The sequence below is a fragment of the Lonchura striata genome, chromosome 1, assembly GCF_046129695.1.
Source record: "Lonchura striata isolate bLonStr1 chromosome 1, bLonStr1.mat, whole genome shotgun sequence".
Classification (NCBI taxonomy): Eukaryota; Metazoa; Chordata; class Aves; order Passeriformes; family Estrildidae; genus Lonchura; species Lonchura striata.
Window position 1 is genome coordinate 23,229,206 of NC_134603.1, and position 16,549 is coordinate 23,245,754.

General features: G+C 38.3%; 1 protein-coding gene across 1 annotated transcript in view; it reads right to left on the reverse strand.

The window, feature by feature from the left end:
- CPQ (carboxypeptidase Q) overlaps positions 1–16,549 on the reverse strand; it is a 144,446-nt gene that overhangs the window by 101,445 nt on the left and 26,452 nt on the right. Inside the window, exon 3 of the mRNA XM_077782816.1 lies at positions 15,207–15,414. Within this exon, the coding sequence (XP_077638942.1) occupies positions 15,207–15,414 (208 nt within the window). The remainder of the gene's footprint in view (positions 1–15,206; positions 15,415–16,549) is intronic.

The following is a 16,549-nucleotide window of genomic DNA, read 5'->3' on the forward strand; positions in this document are numbered from 1 at the left end:
CTTTCTCTCAACTGAGAAATTTTAATAGTGTCACTTGAAAGGCACTGCTTTAATCACACATGATTATTACATTTGCCTGTTACCTAGTTCACACATTATGCATTCGACTTATGCAATATAAAATGCACTATAAATGCCTAAGTGATAAGAAAACATTATCTAATAGTCTATTACATTTATTTGATAAACTCATTCTCCAATAAATGGTATATTTTTATTTCCAAAATTCAGGCAAGTCTTGCCTGCCACCTCAAACTTACAGACAGTCTGAATTTTTCACCTTTGAACTTGAAATCCACTGTAAGCAGAGAAGTTCTTTTTAGGAAGAGAGAGTATTTTAAAAGTTCATTATAGTATTTTAACTCTGGTGAACTACAACTAAATATTGAGCAGCCCCATAAAATGTCATGCCAAGTGTGAGTGTTCTTTCCCCAGTTGTATTTTTTGACGGTGGCAGATTCTTCCATAAGCTTCATAATTTACATCAGATTATATAAAAATTGTCCCAATTGTGTTTCCTCTTAACAGATCCTTTCCTGGCAATTAGTTGTGTCTGGGAAATGAAGAGTGTCAGGCTTAAAAAAAAATCCAGTACAAACCATCACTGAGAGAATGAATCTCAAGTTTTGGGGATCTTGCCATGCTACAGGTTTCTTTGGGAGCATGGAGGAAGAACACCTGGCACACAGCAGTGTTCATAAGGAAATTAATGTAGGGGGTTTCTGAGAAAGCAGTTCAGTCTGAGAATTGAAGTAATTTGCCTTCCCAAAAAGGAAAAGAGAAATTGCTGACAAAATGCAACACTTTCTCACTGGATTTTTTTTTTTTTGCTATCAAGTTTGTTGTGCTCTGCAACATACACCATATAGTCATATTGTTTTGCATAATGTTTGACAGTTTTTCCTCTTCCCATTTAATCCTGGAGATACAGCAATTCCCTCATAATCTTCTGAATGAGAGAATTCCACTTTTGCAATTTATGGTTTTCTTTAATATCTAATAAAGAGTGCCTATGAGAGTCTGTGCTGAAAGAGCAACTATCTGAAACAATATAATTTTCTCTCATTTTCATTAGTTGATCCATTTTGCTCAGGAAAATGTTGTAAAAAAGGTTGCAGGCTGGAGGCTGGTACAATAATGATCATCACTTTTACAGCCTGTACATAAATTAAAATACGCAAATGATTTTGGATCTGAACCAAGAGATACAGGCACACAGCCAGTCAGATCAGATGAATTGTTAAGGTGGCATGGTTTTAGGGACATGATGAGATTCCACACTACCTTAAAAGCAACAGCTGTGAAAATGCCAGAGCTCTCCAAGTCCACTCCTGGTAGCTCCAGGAGAAGAGGATTGCCACACAGGACCACAGGCTTCCCCACTTCCTCCTCACCCATGTGTCCAGGGTCTCAGTTGTGTCCAGGTAGCCTCCATGAGGGAGGCATGCAGAAAGTCACCTGCACTCAGCCTTGTGTAGACCCCACAGCCTTAGGGCTCAATACAGGAAAACCCTGAAGATCACTTAGTGCAACACTGCAATACAGTAACAGAATAAAAAGTGGGAATTTTCTTCCCAATGTTCAGGTACTAAGTAGTTATTATTCCCCCACCCCACAAAGTACACTGTGCAAGAAAATTATCTTCCTAATTGTGAATGATTGTTAACACTGAGACCATGTATGTAACTTCATAAATAATATAAATAGAAAATTTTAAAAAAAACTATACGTACTTTGAAAGAAGTGCATAATATAATTTTTAAAAGCAGAACTGTGTTTTACAAGCTAATAGACACAGGCTGAATTACCTTGCAGCTGTCAAGCTAAAATTTCTTCCTCTGAAATACTCTATACTACACTTTTGTGTAAGCATAATGGAGTTACTTAAATTATTTACTGGAAATTGTACTTGTTTCAAATCCAACTTGTCTATAAACAGTGAATTTTACAGAACAAACTGAAATGTATACAATTCATAATTATTTATCAAAAACAATTGTTTTGTAAGTGCAGCCCAAAGATCACCTGCAGTTTACAAAGCTTTTGTACAGTCAGCTCTCAAAGTGGGCTTTTAAAAATTTCATCTACATGAAGATAAAGTTTCACTGGCCTGCAGCTGAATCTTGTGATGTAGCCCACACACTGATTAATACCAGTATTAACAAAACTCCTGTTTTAAGGACAGTGCTTGTGTCATGGTTTGACACTGGCACAATGCCAATGCCCCCATGAAAATGCAATCTATCAAATTAATTCTGTGAAATGGAATCGAGAACAGAGCAAAGCAGGCCCAAGCTTAATAACAGGGTGAAAAAGAACTTTATTAAGCTACTACTATGAAAGAAAGAAAGGAAAGAAAAAGGAGAAAAAAACCCACACAAATATCAAAATGAAAACCTTGCGAAGCATTCCTCCTCCCACCCCCCAACTCCAACAAACCACAGTGAGACACAATCTGGACCCCAATCAGGTTTCCACTCTCCAGACAATCAATCCTCAGTCCTTCTAGGGAACAGAGTCTCTTCTGTGCCACAGACCCCCCAGGGAAACACAGCTCCACATCCTGTGTTTCCATGTCACACATGGCACCGCCTGGAGAAAAAAAAGTTTGCCAAGGTGACCCTTCTCCTTTCCATGCACAGTGCTCTCACCACCAATGCATGGATGGACAGACTGCTTTTAGGATTTTCCCTTTCAAGGATGTCCTACCAAGAGGGGAGAAAACAAAAGTTCCGTTTTTTTCATTTTTTGGGACCACAGTCCCCCCCATTTTCCCATTTTCCCCCTGGGGCCAAGGGTCCAAGAACAGAGATCTTCTCTTCTCCTTGAGGACAGGGGGCACCACCACAAACCCCCTAATTTTTATCTGTTCACTCCACTTCTGTCTTTTCCCAGCTGAAGCAGGTCTCTTGACTCACTGGCATCCTCCTAAAATACAGTCTCTCTTGGAGGAGAAGATTGATTCAGTCAGTAGCTACCAAGGAAAAAGTCCAGCCAAAAGCCACTCCTTGTCCCCCTCCCATCTAGAATTTCTCCTTCTAACATCCCAGGGTCCAAGGTGTCCCTCTTCCTCTCTTTTCAAACCAAGGAGGGGAAAAAGAAATTCACAAATCTTTCATTTCTCAAGGAAGGGTTAAAAGTCGTGACTCCCTGGTTGACTCTCTGCCCAGGCTCCGGCTCCCACAAAGCAGCTGGCCACCTTGCGGCCCCCTGGCTCTTCTCCTTCCCTGCGGTGAAATTGCTGACAAGCCACCGCTGCCAAGAGACTCTTGGGGGAGGGAACGGAGACATCCCAGATTTCTCCACCCTTCCATCTGCAGGGGGTTCCAGTCCCTCCACCCTTGGGACTACCTCAGCCAGGCCATGGGCCTTCCCCTCCCCACCCAGCCACGGCCGGGCAGGAGAGAGTCCTGCACTGCGGCTGACCGGAACCAAAGAGAGCGAGTTCTCCTGGGAATTCTGCTTTTAACCCCTCTGTGTTCTCAGAGGCGTGTCCACCTTCAACTGGTCTACATCCAAATTCTTTTTCCGTGTCAAACCACGACAGCTTGATTGCTGATCTAACTGCAGAACTCTTCACCTGCAATGAACAGTTGATGGTTGATGTGACCCAGGATACACTGCAAATCACAGGGTAGCACTGTCAGAGCTATGAAACTGTTTAGCAGCTTTGCTGCAAAAATGCTGCTAAAACAACTTCTCCTTGGAAGTTCATGATTTGTCAAACATCTGGGGGAAATAGACTTGTCTAGGACCATCCTTATGAAACCATGCCAGTTGGACTATCCAGATCACAAGCTCTGCCCCCTGTTAGCTTTTGTAATGGCCTGGAAAACTCATGTGGAGGTGGAAATAATAACGCATTTGTAGCTAAAATTTCTGCCCCAAACATATCTGAACTAAAACTAAATAAAACTAAAGGCTTCAGATACCTTATGAGGGAGATCCTAGAGGAGTGAATGAAACTCTCCTTTCCTTTCTCAGGAAATTTCCATGGACATGGAAAATCACCTACAAGTTTAATGCTTTCCAATTTTGTTCTCCAGTTCCCTGTCATCTTATTTCAATTGCCTGGATTCTGGCATCCTTTCACTAAGTGTTAAGCCAGTCCCTTAAATAAAGTCAGAATGCTGAAGTAATAAAAAATACCACTCTGTATGGGAAGGGTTAAAGGAATACATCACCAATTGTCACTCAGAAGTACCATACAAAGATTTGCATGACTGAAACCTAATTTTAGACACTGAAAAACAGTTACACTTCTAAAAACATGAGCTGCAGCTGCACTTGTTATTCCAAGTAGCTCTGCTAAAGTTTTCTCATGGGTCTGTCTATTCACATTGCATTTCTGATGAGACTGAAATGTTAGCATTGTCTCAGACACTGCAGCACACCATTTCTGTTTTCCTAGATTGTCAGCATTATAGACTAAGTAAAAGAAGAAGGGGAAAAAAAAGTCCCCGTAGTTTTGTGGAGTTACGGCCTTGGATGGTCTCTCAGATGAATTCGACTGCCCAGGACTCTGGCTGCACGTGGAGAGTGCTGAGTCCCTTCTCAAGGTCTTTGAGCTTGAGCATAAACATTCATTCCTCTAATGCCCTTTATGGAGATACAGAGTATGTACTCAAGTTGCCTGGTCCCTTCACATAATTTCTCTCACTCGTGTCCCCCCAACAGCAACTGCAACCTTCTCAAAACTCCAAACTGGGAGCTCTGAAAAATTGTTCCTTCCTTCTACAGAGACTGCAGATAGAGATAACTCAGAGGGAGACACAAACTGTCCTCAAAGAAGGATCACAAACTGCTTCCTGAGGAGGTGCAGGCAATATATAGATTGCAGAAGAACAACTAAAACTTCCTTACACCTCTCCTGGGAATTCACTCTTTCCAAAACTCAGATTTCTGGCAAAATCACATTTGAATCCCAGAACCTGATTTCTAAAGTTCATGTTGTCCTTGAGGATATGAAACTGTTATTAAGAAAAAGCCTTTTACTTTTTTTAAATTCCAGCTCCTTCATGCTCTTTTCAGTGGGTTTAACTCTCTCCTGGTGAGTTAATACTGAATTGAACTCAATTCCTTTGAATTACAGTCAACAAAATATTTTTAAATGTTTACATTTGAAAACACGATATTCCTACATAATGAACTGTATTCTCTGTCATTCACCTCCTGCCAGAGCCTTCCTACAGATCTGAATCTCAATCTAGCACAATTCAACAATCAACCTCATAAAAACCCCCATGGTTATACAATGGATTATTTATCAGCAGTGGTCACCCACTGTGATGTGGTAATACAACTGTTACTTGGTTTTGGCACGTGCAAATTGTTGCAGAATCTACTACTGACTACTTAAACGCAGTTTAGAAGAGTTGACTTTTATTGTTGTCCTCTTTACTGTAAACGGTGTACAGATGCTATCATAAATTAACATTCAAGAAATATTAATATTGTTTATAAAGGAAAGAGAGATAACACTGTGACCTGCTCAAGATACCACAGGGCACAAGGCAGAGTGATGAATGGAACCTCAGGATGCCTGGGCTTAATTGATTCACTTGATTACTCTTCCTCTTCCGACAAAAGTATCCTTTTGTTCTTCAGTGCACAAATGTTTAGAATCAATCTGGATTTTTCAGAGCTAAACAGTATGTGGTTTCAATATTTCTTGTTGAGGTGTTTTTGTGTGCTTCACAGTCACAAGCAAATTAACATTAAGAAATCCAAATAGGAATATGTCAGAAATTATGTGGTTCCTTTCTGTACTTTATTCTTGGAAGAAAAGTTCTTTTACATTCACAATATTCACAATGGATTAAAAAGCCATGAAATGCAGTCAAAGCTTAATCCTGCTTAATAATAATAGTAATTAACAAAAGCAGATAAAAGAAAACCCCTCTCTGTTTCACAGGGTATTTGCAGTATTCACATTAGACAGACAAGGCAGAAGTACTGGGATAGTGACCAGGAAATAAAGGCAAAGTGAAACAGTTTAGCAGAAGTTGCAGACTACTCACCTAACCAGCTAAAGGAAACAATGTATAAATACCAAACAAAAGCCAGATTTAAAAAGCAAAGTTGAAAGAGAGAAAGCTACAGCTTTAGGTTTGTACCATCATCCTAAATACAGAAACAAAAGGAGAGAAAGCATAAGATGCCTAAAGGAGTGGACAACAGGCAAGTAATCAAAGCTGGCATCACTGGCAGAGCAGAGACAGGAGCTGGCACCTCTCATTTAATAAACCAAATGGAGAAGGATTTCCACCATTTAGCTGTACCCTGGAGGCAATACAAAAGCATTAGTATTTGATGCAGCAAGATGGACACAATAACAGGTGACTGATTGGATTTGAAGGGGAAAACAAATCTGGAGAAAAGGATTAAAGTAATTGAAATGGTTATACTTCTGAGGCACAAGACATTGCTTCTACAGGGAAGAACCCATTATTACTGTTGCCCATCAACACCAGTCTACATATTGAAAACAATTCTAAACAACAGCTGTGGAACAATTGCCTCTGACCTCTTAAAAACACAAGTTAAAATTTGTGTGCTGTAAACAAAGGCTTTCATCACACAAATAGGTCTAGCTAATCATACTTAAATGTCTGACATACACTGCAGTAAAGATAACAGCAGGGTGAAGCCATCCTATAGGAAGAGAACATCTAATGAAAGAACACAGAAATACCCTACCATATGGACAAGCCACAAGTAAGACTGTGGGAAGTGGAAGAAATAGCAGAAAGAAGAGGCCACCTGCCCTCTGAAAAACAGTGCAAGCATTCTTGTAAAGAGAAATCATAATATGTTGGAATAAACCATGCACATCTGATCATATGTTTAAGCAAACAAGGCAAAACAAAATAAGGAATTAACATTTCCAAATCCTCTGCATGCCTGGGGTGTTGACCAGAGAGATTAACTGTGTTAACAGTTGACTAGCAATCAAATATATTTTAAAATTGGCACCTGTATTTGGTTCTTGCTTGTTTGCTTTACATAAGTAAAAAAGCTATACATCAAAGTAAGAATTTATGTTGTATACATGCATACAAATCCAGCCAAAGTCCCTGTGAAAATCTGTGTTCACTTTTGGAAATCAGCAGTAAATACTGAAAAGAGTAAAAGAGTGAAAGAGTACTTCAGGGGATTTAGAGCAGATACAAGATGTTATTAAATAAGACATATATATATATATATACATATATATATATATATATATATATATATAACCATTGAAATGGTTTTGCAGTATGTAGATAAATATTAGTAACATCATCAAATTAAGAATTCAGGAAAAGTATCTTGAGTAATACAGGAAGTAGAAACAATACTTGGTGGGAAATAGGAACTGGAAACCATGAAAAAAATGGAAAAAGACATGAAAAAAATAAAATTGGATAGGCAGGTGAATCTATATAATAGACCTCTGTACAAACTGTTTCAGCATTGTCTGGACTAAAATTTAAAAAGTGAGGTGTTGTGTACCTTGAATGTTATCCTAGAATACGTGAAGAAACAGAGGATTTTTTTTTTTTTTTTTAAATGAAAAAAGAGAATATTAGGCTAGGGCACCCCTAACACCAATTCTGTAGCATTCTGGCACAAACATTCTGGAACTATTTAATCTTTTCCAGTTGTCCAGGGCCAAATGTGCATGTGTTCTGGACATGAACACTCCAGATAAAGTCCACAGTTACTGCAGTTTTACAGAAGAAACATGGAGAATTACAGAGAAACAAAATAACAGCCCACATACTTCTCAGATCTTATCAGCAGCTGAAAATAAATACACATAGTGAGAAACACATTCACTGGCACTGTATTAGTTGGATCCCTCTCTGTAATCTTTATCTGCGTTTGTGTTGTCAGGTTTCCCTTCAATCCTCCACAGATATGGTCACCGCAGACTAGTGCCATCCTTGTTGCTGTAATCAAGAAAACCAGCTATTGGAAGGACATTAAAACAAACCTGAAATGATAGATCAAGACATTATAATCATGTCAGAGTGTTCTGAGCTTACTAACAGGTTTTCATAGGCACCACAACTCATACAGACTCAGAAAAGGTTGGCAGCACTCAAGAAAGATGGAGCTGATTAGGGAGAAACAGGAAATCATGGGAAATGGCTGAAGTTCCTGATGCTCAACCCACAACAAGCACAGTTGTAACTCCTTATAGACATGAAAGCCAAAACTTGGAAGTTTTATACACTGAACATCTTTATATACATGAACCAGTAATGCAAAGGTGGAATGAAACTTAGTAACCTCAGAATACTACCAAACCTAATCAGTGGGTGCTTATGGTACTCAAACTGTTAACTGTGATATGGGTGGCCATCCAGCCCCCAACTTAATGTATGACTCAGTAATGTTATGAAAGTCCAGAACAGAAGAAAAAAAAGCCAGTGGAATACTACATTGCTAAAGGTTTGCCTTGGGAAGTTATTGGTGAGGCAGCCAGGATTTCAATTGAGCTGTTATCCTCAGAGCATCTTTTCAGCTAACAGATTCTATCAAAAGAGATTTTACTAGCCCTTACCTCTACCAAGTTACAGGAGATTGCATGTATGACTAGACACTAAATGGATGAAACTCTTCACAATTACATATTCCTGAACAGGAGAAGTCAAAACTAGGAGGAGGTAGAGAAAGCACTTGTTAGTCTCATCACCATTTTAGTGACTTTGTAAGAAAACAAATATGCCAGTTGTATGAAATTACACAGAGATCACAGATGTTACATCAGGCCACATCTACTGGAAACAAAAAACCAAAGCCCAGTTGTGCAGTTCAAAGCAAAAAGAGGAAAAAGTTTGGTAAAAACTGAAGAGAGATTGGGATTGAAGAAACATCTACAGATTTCTCACTATTTATGAAGTTATCTGAAATTTGATTCCCTAATCGCTGTGCAAATAGCAAGAACCCATTGGATAATACAATCACCTCCTAAAACATAGGCTACATTTCTTCTAATGACTACTTAAAGGAGTCATTATCACAAGATACAGTGTTATGACATTATCTAATCTGTGGTTCTTGAAGCACAGAAGGATTTACTAATCTTATTGGCACCTAGGCTTTGCCCAAAAGTGAGCACGAAGACTGCACTGCAGAATTCAGTCTGGCATGTTGGCCTGAAGGGAACATAGGAAGCAAAGTAAAAATTAACAAATTGTCAGTCAACAAAATTTACAGACATCCTGGAGGGAAAGCCTCTAAGTGCAGAGCAAATCTCACAGCACACCACCAATTCATATCTCTAAGGGCCACAAGACAATATGCATAGTGCTATAAAACTTAACTAGAATCTAATCTGTGGTTCTTGAAGAACAGAAGGATTTACTAAAAGTTTTAGATTCATAAGAGTACATTCACTGCAGAATAAATACTGCAATAGCTTAAGGAAACCTTTTTATTTACAAAATGTTTCAAAAATTTACAGCTAGGAAATAATAAAAAAAAAAAAACCAAAGACTTACAGCTTAGTTCATTACAGTCAAATACTTTCAGGAGCCTTACAGCTAAACACTTCACTTTTCTCATCTTCTTTCACTTTGATTATTTAATGAACAGAACAACTGCTTTGAAAAAGCAAGCCTATTGTAGCAGAAAATAATTTTGTCATCACTATTTCTTCAGTAACACTGCCTGTTGTAGCATGGGACTGATCATCCAGATTACTGCTCAACTTCAACCACACCTTGTAAACTGAGTATTTTCACTGTAAAAACATCCACTATGAACTGGGAACACCCATTAGTTGGTTTTACACTACAGTAAAGGTATGTATCATTAATCTCAGCAAAGTTAAGTTATTAAAGCAGAAAAAAAAAGTACCCAGATTTCTACAGAAGGCCAAATATTATAGATATCATTGAATTATTACAATAATACATGTTATTTGAGAAGGTTCATTAAAAATAGTTCTGTTACCCTTAACTCCTAAAACCCATGTTTAAATATTTCACCACTAAAATTGCCAGTGCTTCAGAAAATTGTTACTGGGAAAAGAAGCCTACAAGAAAGATGGAGAGACTTTTTACAAGGGTCTGTAGTGGTAGGACAAGGGGGAATGGCTTCAAACTGGTATAAAAAATGGGTGCTGATGTCTTCACAAAACACTCAGTGGATGTGGGTCTTCACTAATGATAGCAGAAATAGGATGTTAATATCTTCAGGAATTACTAGGTCTGAAAGGAGCAACCAGAATGGCTGTGTCGATCTCTAGGAGAAATGGGTGTTAATGTCTTAGAAATGGGTCTTAATTTCTCTATGAAAATTAACCCACCAAGCTGGTTACAGAACCCAGATAATAAACTTTAGAGTAATAGGAGAAATGAGCCCACACAAATCCACTACAGAGCCCAGATGGTCTGAACTTCTGATGGATCTGCAAAATCCAGACATCCTTCCAACCTTTAGGGGAAAATAACGATACATGTTTTTGGGCGAATATGTGGTAGGGTGGTTTGGATAGGCTGTACCTTCATCAGTGTGGAAAGGAAGAGGGCAACAGGTGGTTGGGAGTTTAGGATAAAAGGAGGCTGTGTCCTCCAAAATCTCAAGAGACACCCCATGGGGGAATGGTCTAGTGGACTCTCTCCCTTTATTAGATTAAAGTTGCAGGACTCCTCTGCCTCCTTTATGGACACTGGCATTTCACCAAGTCTTTTCTGCAAAAAAAAAAATAAGAGAATAGGTTTAGATATTAGGAACAAATCCTCCACTGTGATGGTACTGAGGCACTGAAACAGGTTGCCCATAAAAGCTGTGAATGCCCCATCCCTGGCAGTGTGCAAGGCCAGGTTGGATGTGGCTTTGGGCAACTTGGTCTAGTGGAGAGTGTCCCTTATACCAATTACCTATTAATTATAGTTACCTTCTCCTACATTAAAAAAAAAACATTCTTGCATGCTATCAATAAATAGAAGAGAAATAAAAAACCCAAGACAATCATCTAACACAAGAGGCAGACAATGCCAAGAGACACAAAAGCCACATAACATTGCAATACCATGTAACTACTGTCATCTCTTCATAGGTCAAGGAAGACATGGTTGCTAATTTTATTTCTTATTCACTTGGCAGTGTTGTTCAAAATGAATTAATAAATTCCTTGGATCTCAACAGCAAATACTGCCACCAGTGAGTGTCATGACTCCTTGTACAAACACATCAATAAGTTTTCCTGAGTATAATGACATTCATCTCTTCCTGCCCTTATTAAGAATTGGGATGCTTGAGTGTCCAGGGTGTTTCATTACTCCACAGTTATACTACCACACCTTAAAGCAAAATAAACTGTCCCCGGGTCAAAGATTCCCTTTATACTTTTGACTTGACAATGTAGCAGCCACTTGCCATTTCTGGAACAAGTAACATTTCTGGAACAAGTTACCAGCAAAAGAACAGTGATTTAACTCATGTTGTGATTTCACCAATTCCTCCTTGTAAGTAATCTTTAATAATGAGCCCTAATAAGCCTAGGATGTTAATGACATGACCTAGTTTTAACCTATCAATATTACTCATATTGCAAGATCACTTAGAAGTCACACCACAAAGTTGATTTGCAATTGTTCCAGCAAACTGTTGAAGGGGGTTGAAAATTTTGAAAAACAAACAAACAAACAAACAAACAAAACTCCTTAAATAAAGAAATTAAACAAAAAACCCCATCCACCAAACTTGATAATAGCTTAGGAAAAATTGTGAAATTACACCTTTCATTTACCTGAAACTGGGATAGTGCAGTGTGAGAAGGAGGATACTTTCTTCTAAGATGTTTCTAGGATATTTTGGAAAACTCCACAATCCCATTATCACTTATTCGTATTACCAGTGAACATGTAAACACACAGACTAAAGAAGTAAAGGCTCTGGTTAACAATGCAGCAGCATACAAACTGCAAGAATGCAAGATTTACTTTCACAGCATTTAGAAACTTTTTATTAGCTTTTTACCTTTCATCTCTCACCCTTCTAACACAATACTCCCTGCAGCAAGGCAGTATTTCCCACCAGTCAATTAAAATGGCAAGTGACTTGAACAAAGAGTGCCCCAGATACAGACAGGCAAGAAGCACCACATCCAGCACATAGTCCATCCAGCACACCACACTGCTAGGATAGACAAGGAGACACTCCACTGATGATTAGAAGAAAACATAGGAGAATGCATGGAGACAAGAAAATCCATCCTGTCTACAGCAATACCTATTTGTTAAAAATGAGAGAAATTGATCTAGTCATCACTGAGTAATCAAAGGGAGAGACTGGACCTGAGTACCTTCTGTATTATAGGAAAAAATACATTAACCAATACATTCCATACAAAAAAAAAACACCTTAAGTGGAGGTAAATGAAGAGAGTACAGAAAGTACACTGTAAAAAAATGCTTTGTGGCAGCATCTACATTTGAAATTACTTTGGGAATGACACCTCTGCTCCCAGTATCAATTAAGGATTCAATACTTCTAAATAAAGATGCATTTGGCATCTACTTCCATTCAGTTTTCAAATAGCTGTAATGCCAGTTCCTTCAATCTCCACGTCTGTTCCTCACCTCTATGCTTTTCATTCCATACTAAATGCACTTCCACAAATACGGTGGCAAACAGAATATACAGTAACTTTCAACTGAACAATTCTGCATAGCACCGTAACTACAGACGGGACACAGATCATCTGTGTTTCAGAAAATCAACACATTAGAGATTACAATATTCTTTGATTATACCAGCTAAGGCCATTTCAAAACCATATATTTTGTTTTGTAAAACTGTTTCTGAAACACATTCCACTATCTGTTCTAATTATTATGAGCTTTATTAGAAAATTCCAAGTATTAGAAATTACATTGTAAACATTACATTTGCTGAACACAAATACACTAGTAATAGTTTGGATAGTATCTGAATTCTAGTTCTTCATATTTCAGAAAGCATTTTTAACAGGTAGTTTTGATTTCTTTAGGGGAATGTGAAGCATTTCCATGGTTCAACCCCAGCTGGCAACTAAGTACCATGCAGTTGTTCGCTCATTATTTCCCTGAGTGTGATGGGAAGAAAACTCAGAAAAAGAAATATAAAAATTCATGGGTTGAGGACTGTTAAGAACAGTTAAACAGTATGGAAAAAATCAGAGTGAAATATTATAATAAAAAATGTGATTTTAATTACAAAAAAACCCCTAACAACAGCAAATAAGTAAATCCAAGAAGAACAAGTGATGCATAATGCAATTGCTCACCACCCTCTGACCGATACCCAGCCTATTCCCAAGACGTGGTTGGTCCCTTCTGACCAAGCTCTCCTCCTCCCTCCCCCCCACATTTTTATACTTGAACATGACATCCTGTGGTGTGGAATATCCCTTTGGTCAGTGTAGGTCAGTTGTCCTAGCTGTGATCTGTCACAGCTTCTTGTGCAGCTCCTCATTCACAGAGCATGAGACACTGGAAATCCTCGACTTAGGGTAAACACTGCTTAGCAACAACCAAAACATCAGTGTGTTATCAATGTTTTTCTCATGCTGAATCCAAACCAGAGCACTGTACCAGCTGCTAAGAAGAAAATGAACTCTATCCCAGCTGAAACCAGGACAAGCATATAAAAATGCTACCAAGCAACTACAGAGGCAGCAGAACTGTTCTCTGCATGTGTTCCAATACAGTTAGTCTGCTTCGCTGACTTTTCTGACTCTCTGAAACATTACAGATGGAGAAGCTTGCACACTTCTCATATTGCTGACATGTGACCGCTCATGTTCTCTCTAAAGAAGTGGATTCAAGCATGCCTCCAAATGCCTCCAAATCACTTCCCAGTTCCAGCCTCAAGAAAGACCCAAAGCTTTATAATGCTTTCCACCTACCAGCCCAGACTTCTGAGAAAGAAAACCTAGGAGCAGAGATCAAAAAGAAGCCATGGTGTTACCTAAACAGAACACAAGTCCAGGTTATGTTGTGGCACACATTCAGGGACAGGTTAGCTACTGCCAATGACTCTGTGGGTAAAGAGTTACTGGGCGGGCAACTAGGGGGAGGAATAAACAATTTTATTGCTCTAAACATGCACTTGCCAAAGAAAGAGTGTTAAAAAATATAGCACCTCTCTCGTATAAACTGGATAGCTTTCATATTGTCTTATGTAGATGATTTTATTAACAGAGCTCTACAGTTCAAGCAGTCAAGCTTTGTGCCTGGCATCACTTATGCCCTGCCAGTCCTGCTCAGGCTGCAGCTCAGGCACAGGATGCTGGGCAGGAAGATGGGTCTGTCCTGATCCAGTCCTCAGTCCAGCTCTGCTGCCTGGGCCTGCCTGACCAGAGCTCCCATCACAGCCAGCAGGCTCCTACACAAAGATCACTGCAGACATTAAGGTCACTGATAACAGTTTAAGATTTTAGAAATACTGTGTTAAAGGACAGTGTGCATCTGTCAGCCTTCCACTATACTGCTGAACCCTTCTCCATTTCCTCTCTATGCCTCAACTAGTCTTTTTCACAATAGATAAGCGAAAAAGAGCATTTTAAGTGTAGGCTTTCAGAGTTAGAAACAACTCCCAGATAAAAAAGGAATTCTGTTACCAACCAGAAAACGAAAATATATCATTTCAGTAACATAACACTACAGTGATAAACAAATAATGTACTAAGAAATTAAAATATATTTACATTTAAAAAAAATCTTTATTTCCACATACCTTGCTTAAAAAGCAGTGTGAGAATTACAAACCCTGATGCTAAAGTGTTCTAAATTATGTTCAAAGCAGACTAATCCTTCATCTAGTACAAGTCAGCCTTATGCTAGGAAAATTAACAATATGTTGAGAACTGTACATGTATATTCTAGTCAAACACACAAAAGTTCACTGATAGCCTGTTGTCACCAGAGACATTTGGTTTTGGTTCTTCTCAGAATATTTATGGCAGCCTTGAACATGTAGAAAGTTCTTTAAAACAAATATTATACAAAACTTGGATCAAGAACAAAAAAAAAAAAAAAAGAAAACATTCTGAAAGAATGACAAAGCACAGGGGAAAAGAGCTATTGTGAAGCCAATAGTTTCAAAACCAAACACCCACTCATAACTGGCATTGTTTAAGTCATGGAGAACAAAAATTCCTGCCCAGAAATCTCATGTCAGCTAACATTGAAATGTGAATTGAAGGAAGAAAAGAGAAAAACGCTTACCTGTGAATAGAAAAAGAAGCAATAGACCTAATGAGGGATGCCACTGCTCCAACTTTAGCAGCTTCCACTGCTCCCTGTAACCTGTAGTGCACAGTTTCACCATAACTGATGAAAGGTTCATTGTAGACGACAATCTTCCCCTTGGCCTCCTGAGCTCGTTTGTGCAGTTCATCAAATGAGGCTACAACTATGACTTCTGCTGTAATTCCTGAAAGAAAGCATTACAGTGGTTTTAGCAATGCTTTCCTATACCTCTCCTTTGGCCACTTCTAACAGACAGAAAAGCATGGACTGTGCAGAACTCAGGAAATCAGCATTAGCTTTTTTCCTGAGAAAGGAAGACTATGTGAAATGCTTCCTCAGGAATCAATACTAAATAGAACCCTGATCAAGTACACACACCTCTGTAAGGCATCCTATCAGTAGTATTAAAATGTAACTTGAAGGGTAAGAATAATACATGGGGGGAATTTTGCTCACTACATATGGTTTAATGCCTTATTGTAATCATTTATAGTACAAAACCATTTGCAAAAACTACCTATGGGATTAATTAAAAAATACAGTAATCATTTTGTGGAAATGTTTTGATACGTTGCTAAACAACTTAGCTTAACATAAGACAGCTGGAAGCCCATATTTTTAGACTGTAACTCCTGTAAAATTTTTTAATCCATAAATTAAATTAAATTAAAACTCTGTAGTGTCAACAAATTTTGCAATGTGCTTAATAAAAATAATAATATCATCTTCATATTTAAGTCAGGAGAATATAACAGTTCTATTGGATTTCTTTCTGGGAGTTTTTCCAGGAATCCACATTTTCCAGTTCATGATACAGAAAACACAGGCAGGTTCCTGTGCAGGACTATTCACACATGGTAAGTTAGATCCCACCCAGATCTTTGTTTTGAATAGTTGAAATAGTTTTAAATTGCTGTATTATCTTACTTGAAAAAACAAAGCATGTTATAGATAAGCCAGAGAATCCTTCTAACTTTTAAGGACATTAATTGAGGAACTGTATTTCACAGCATTTGAGAAGTAATTCATTAAAATTACCACAGTGCTGGAAATTCAATTTTGTTGACTGGTTACAGAGATAAGTAAAGACTGCTTAACAACATGCAGTACTTTACTTCTAAAGTACTTTGCTAAGGATTTTGCTTCTAAATATAGAAGAAGTAATGGATTCCAAAATTTTTGTGTTGGACATTTCACTTAATAGTCACAAAATACATCAATGGAAACTGAAACTAATAACAAATCCTCTAGCAAGGATTTGTCAGAATAAAGTGAAACTGTCATGTTTTTAAGAATAAAATTATTCTCCTTGAAAAAGT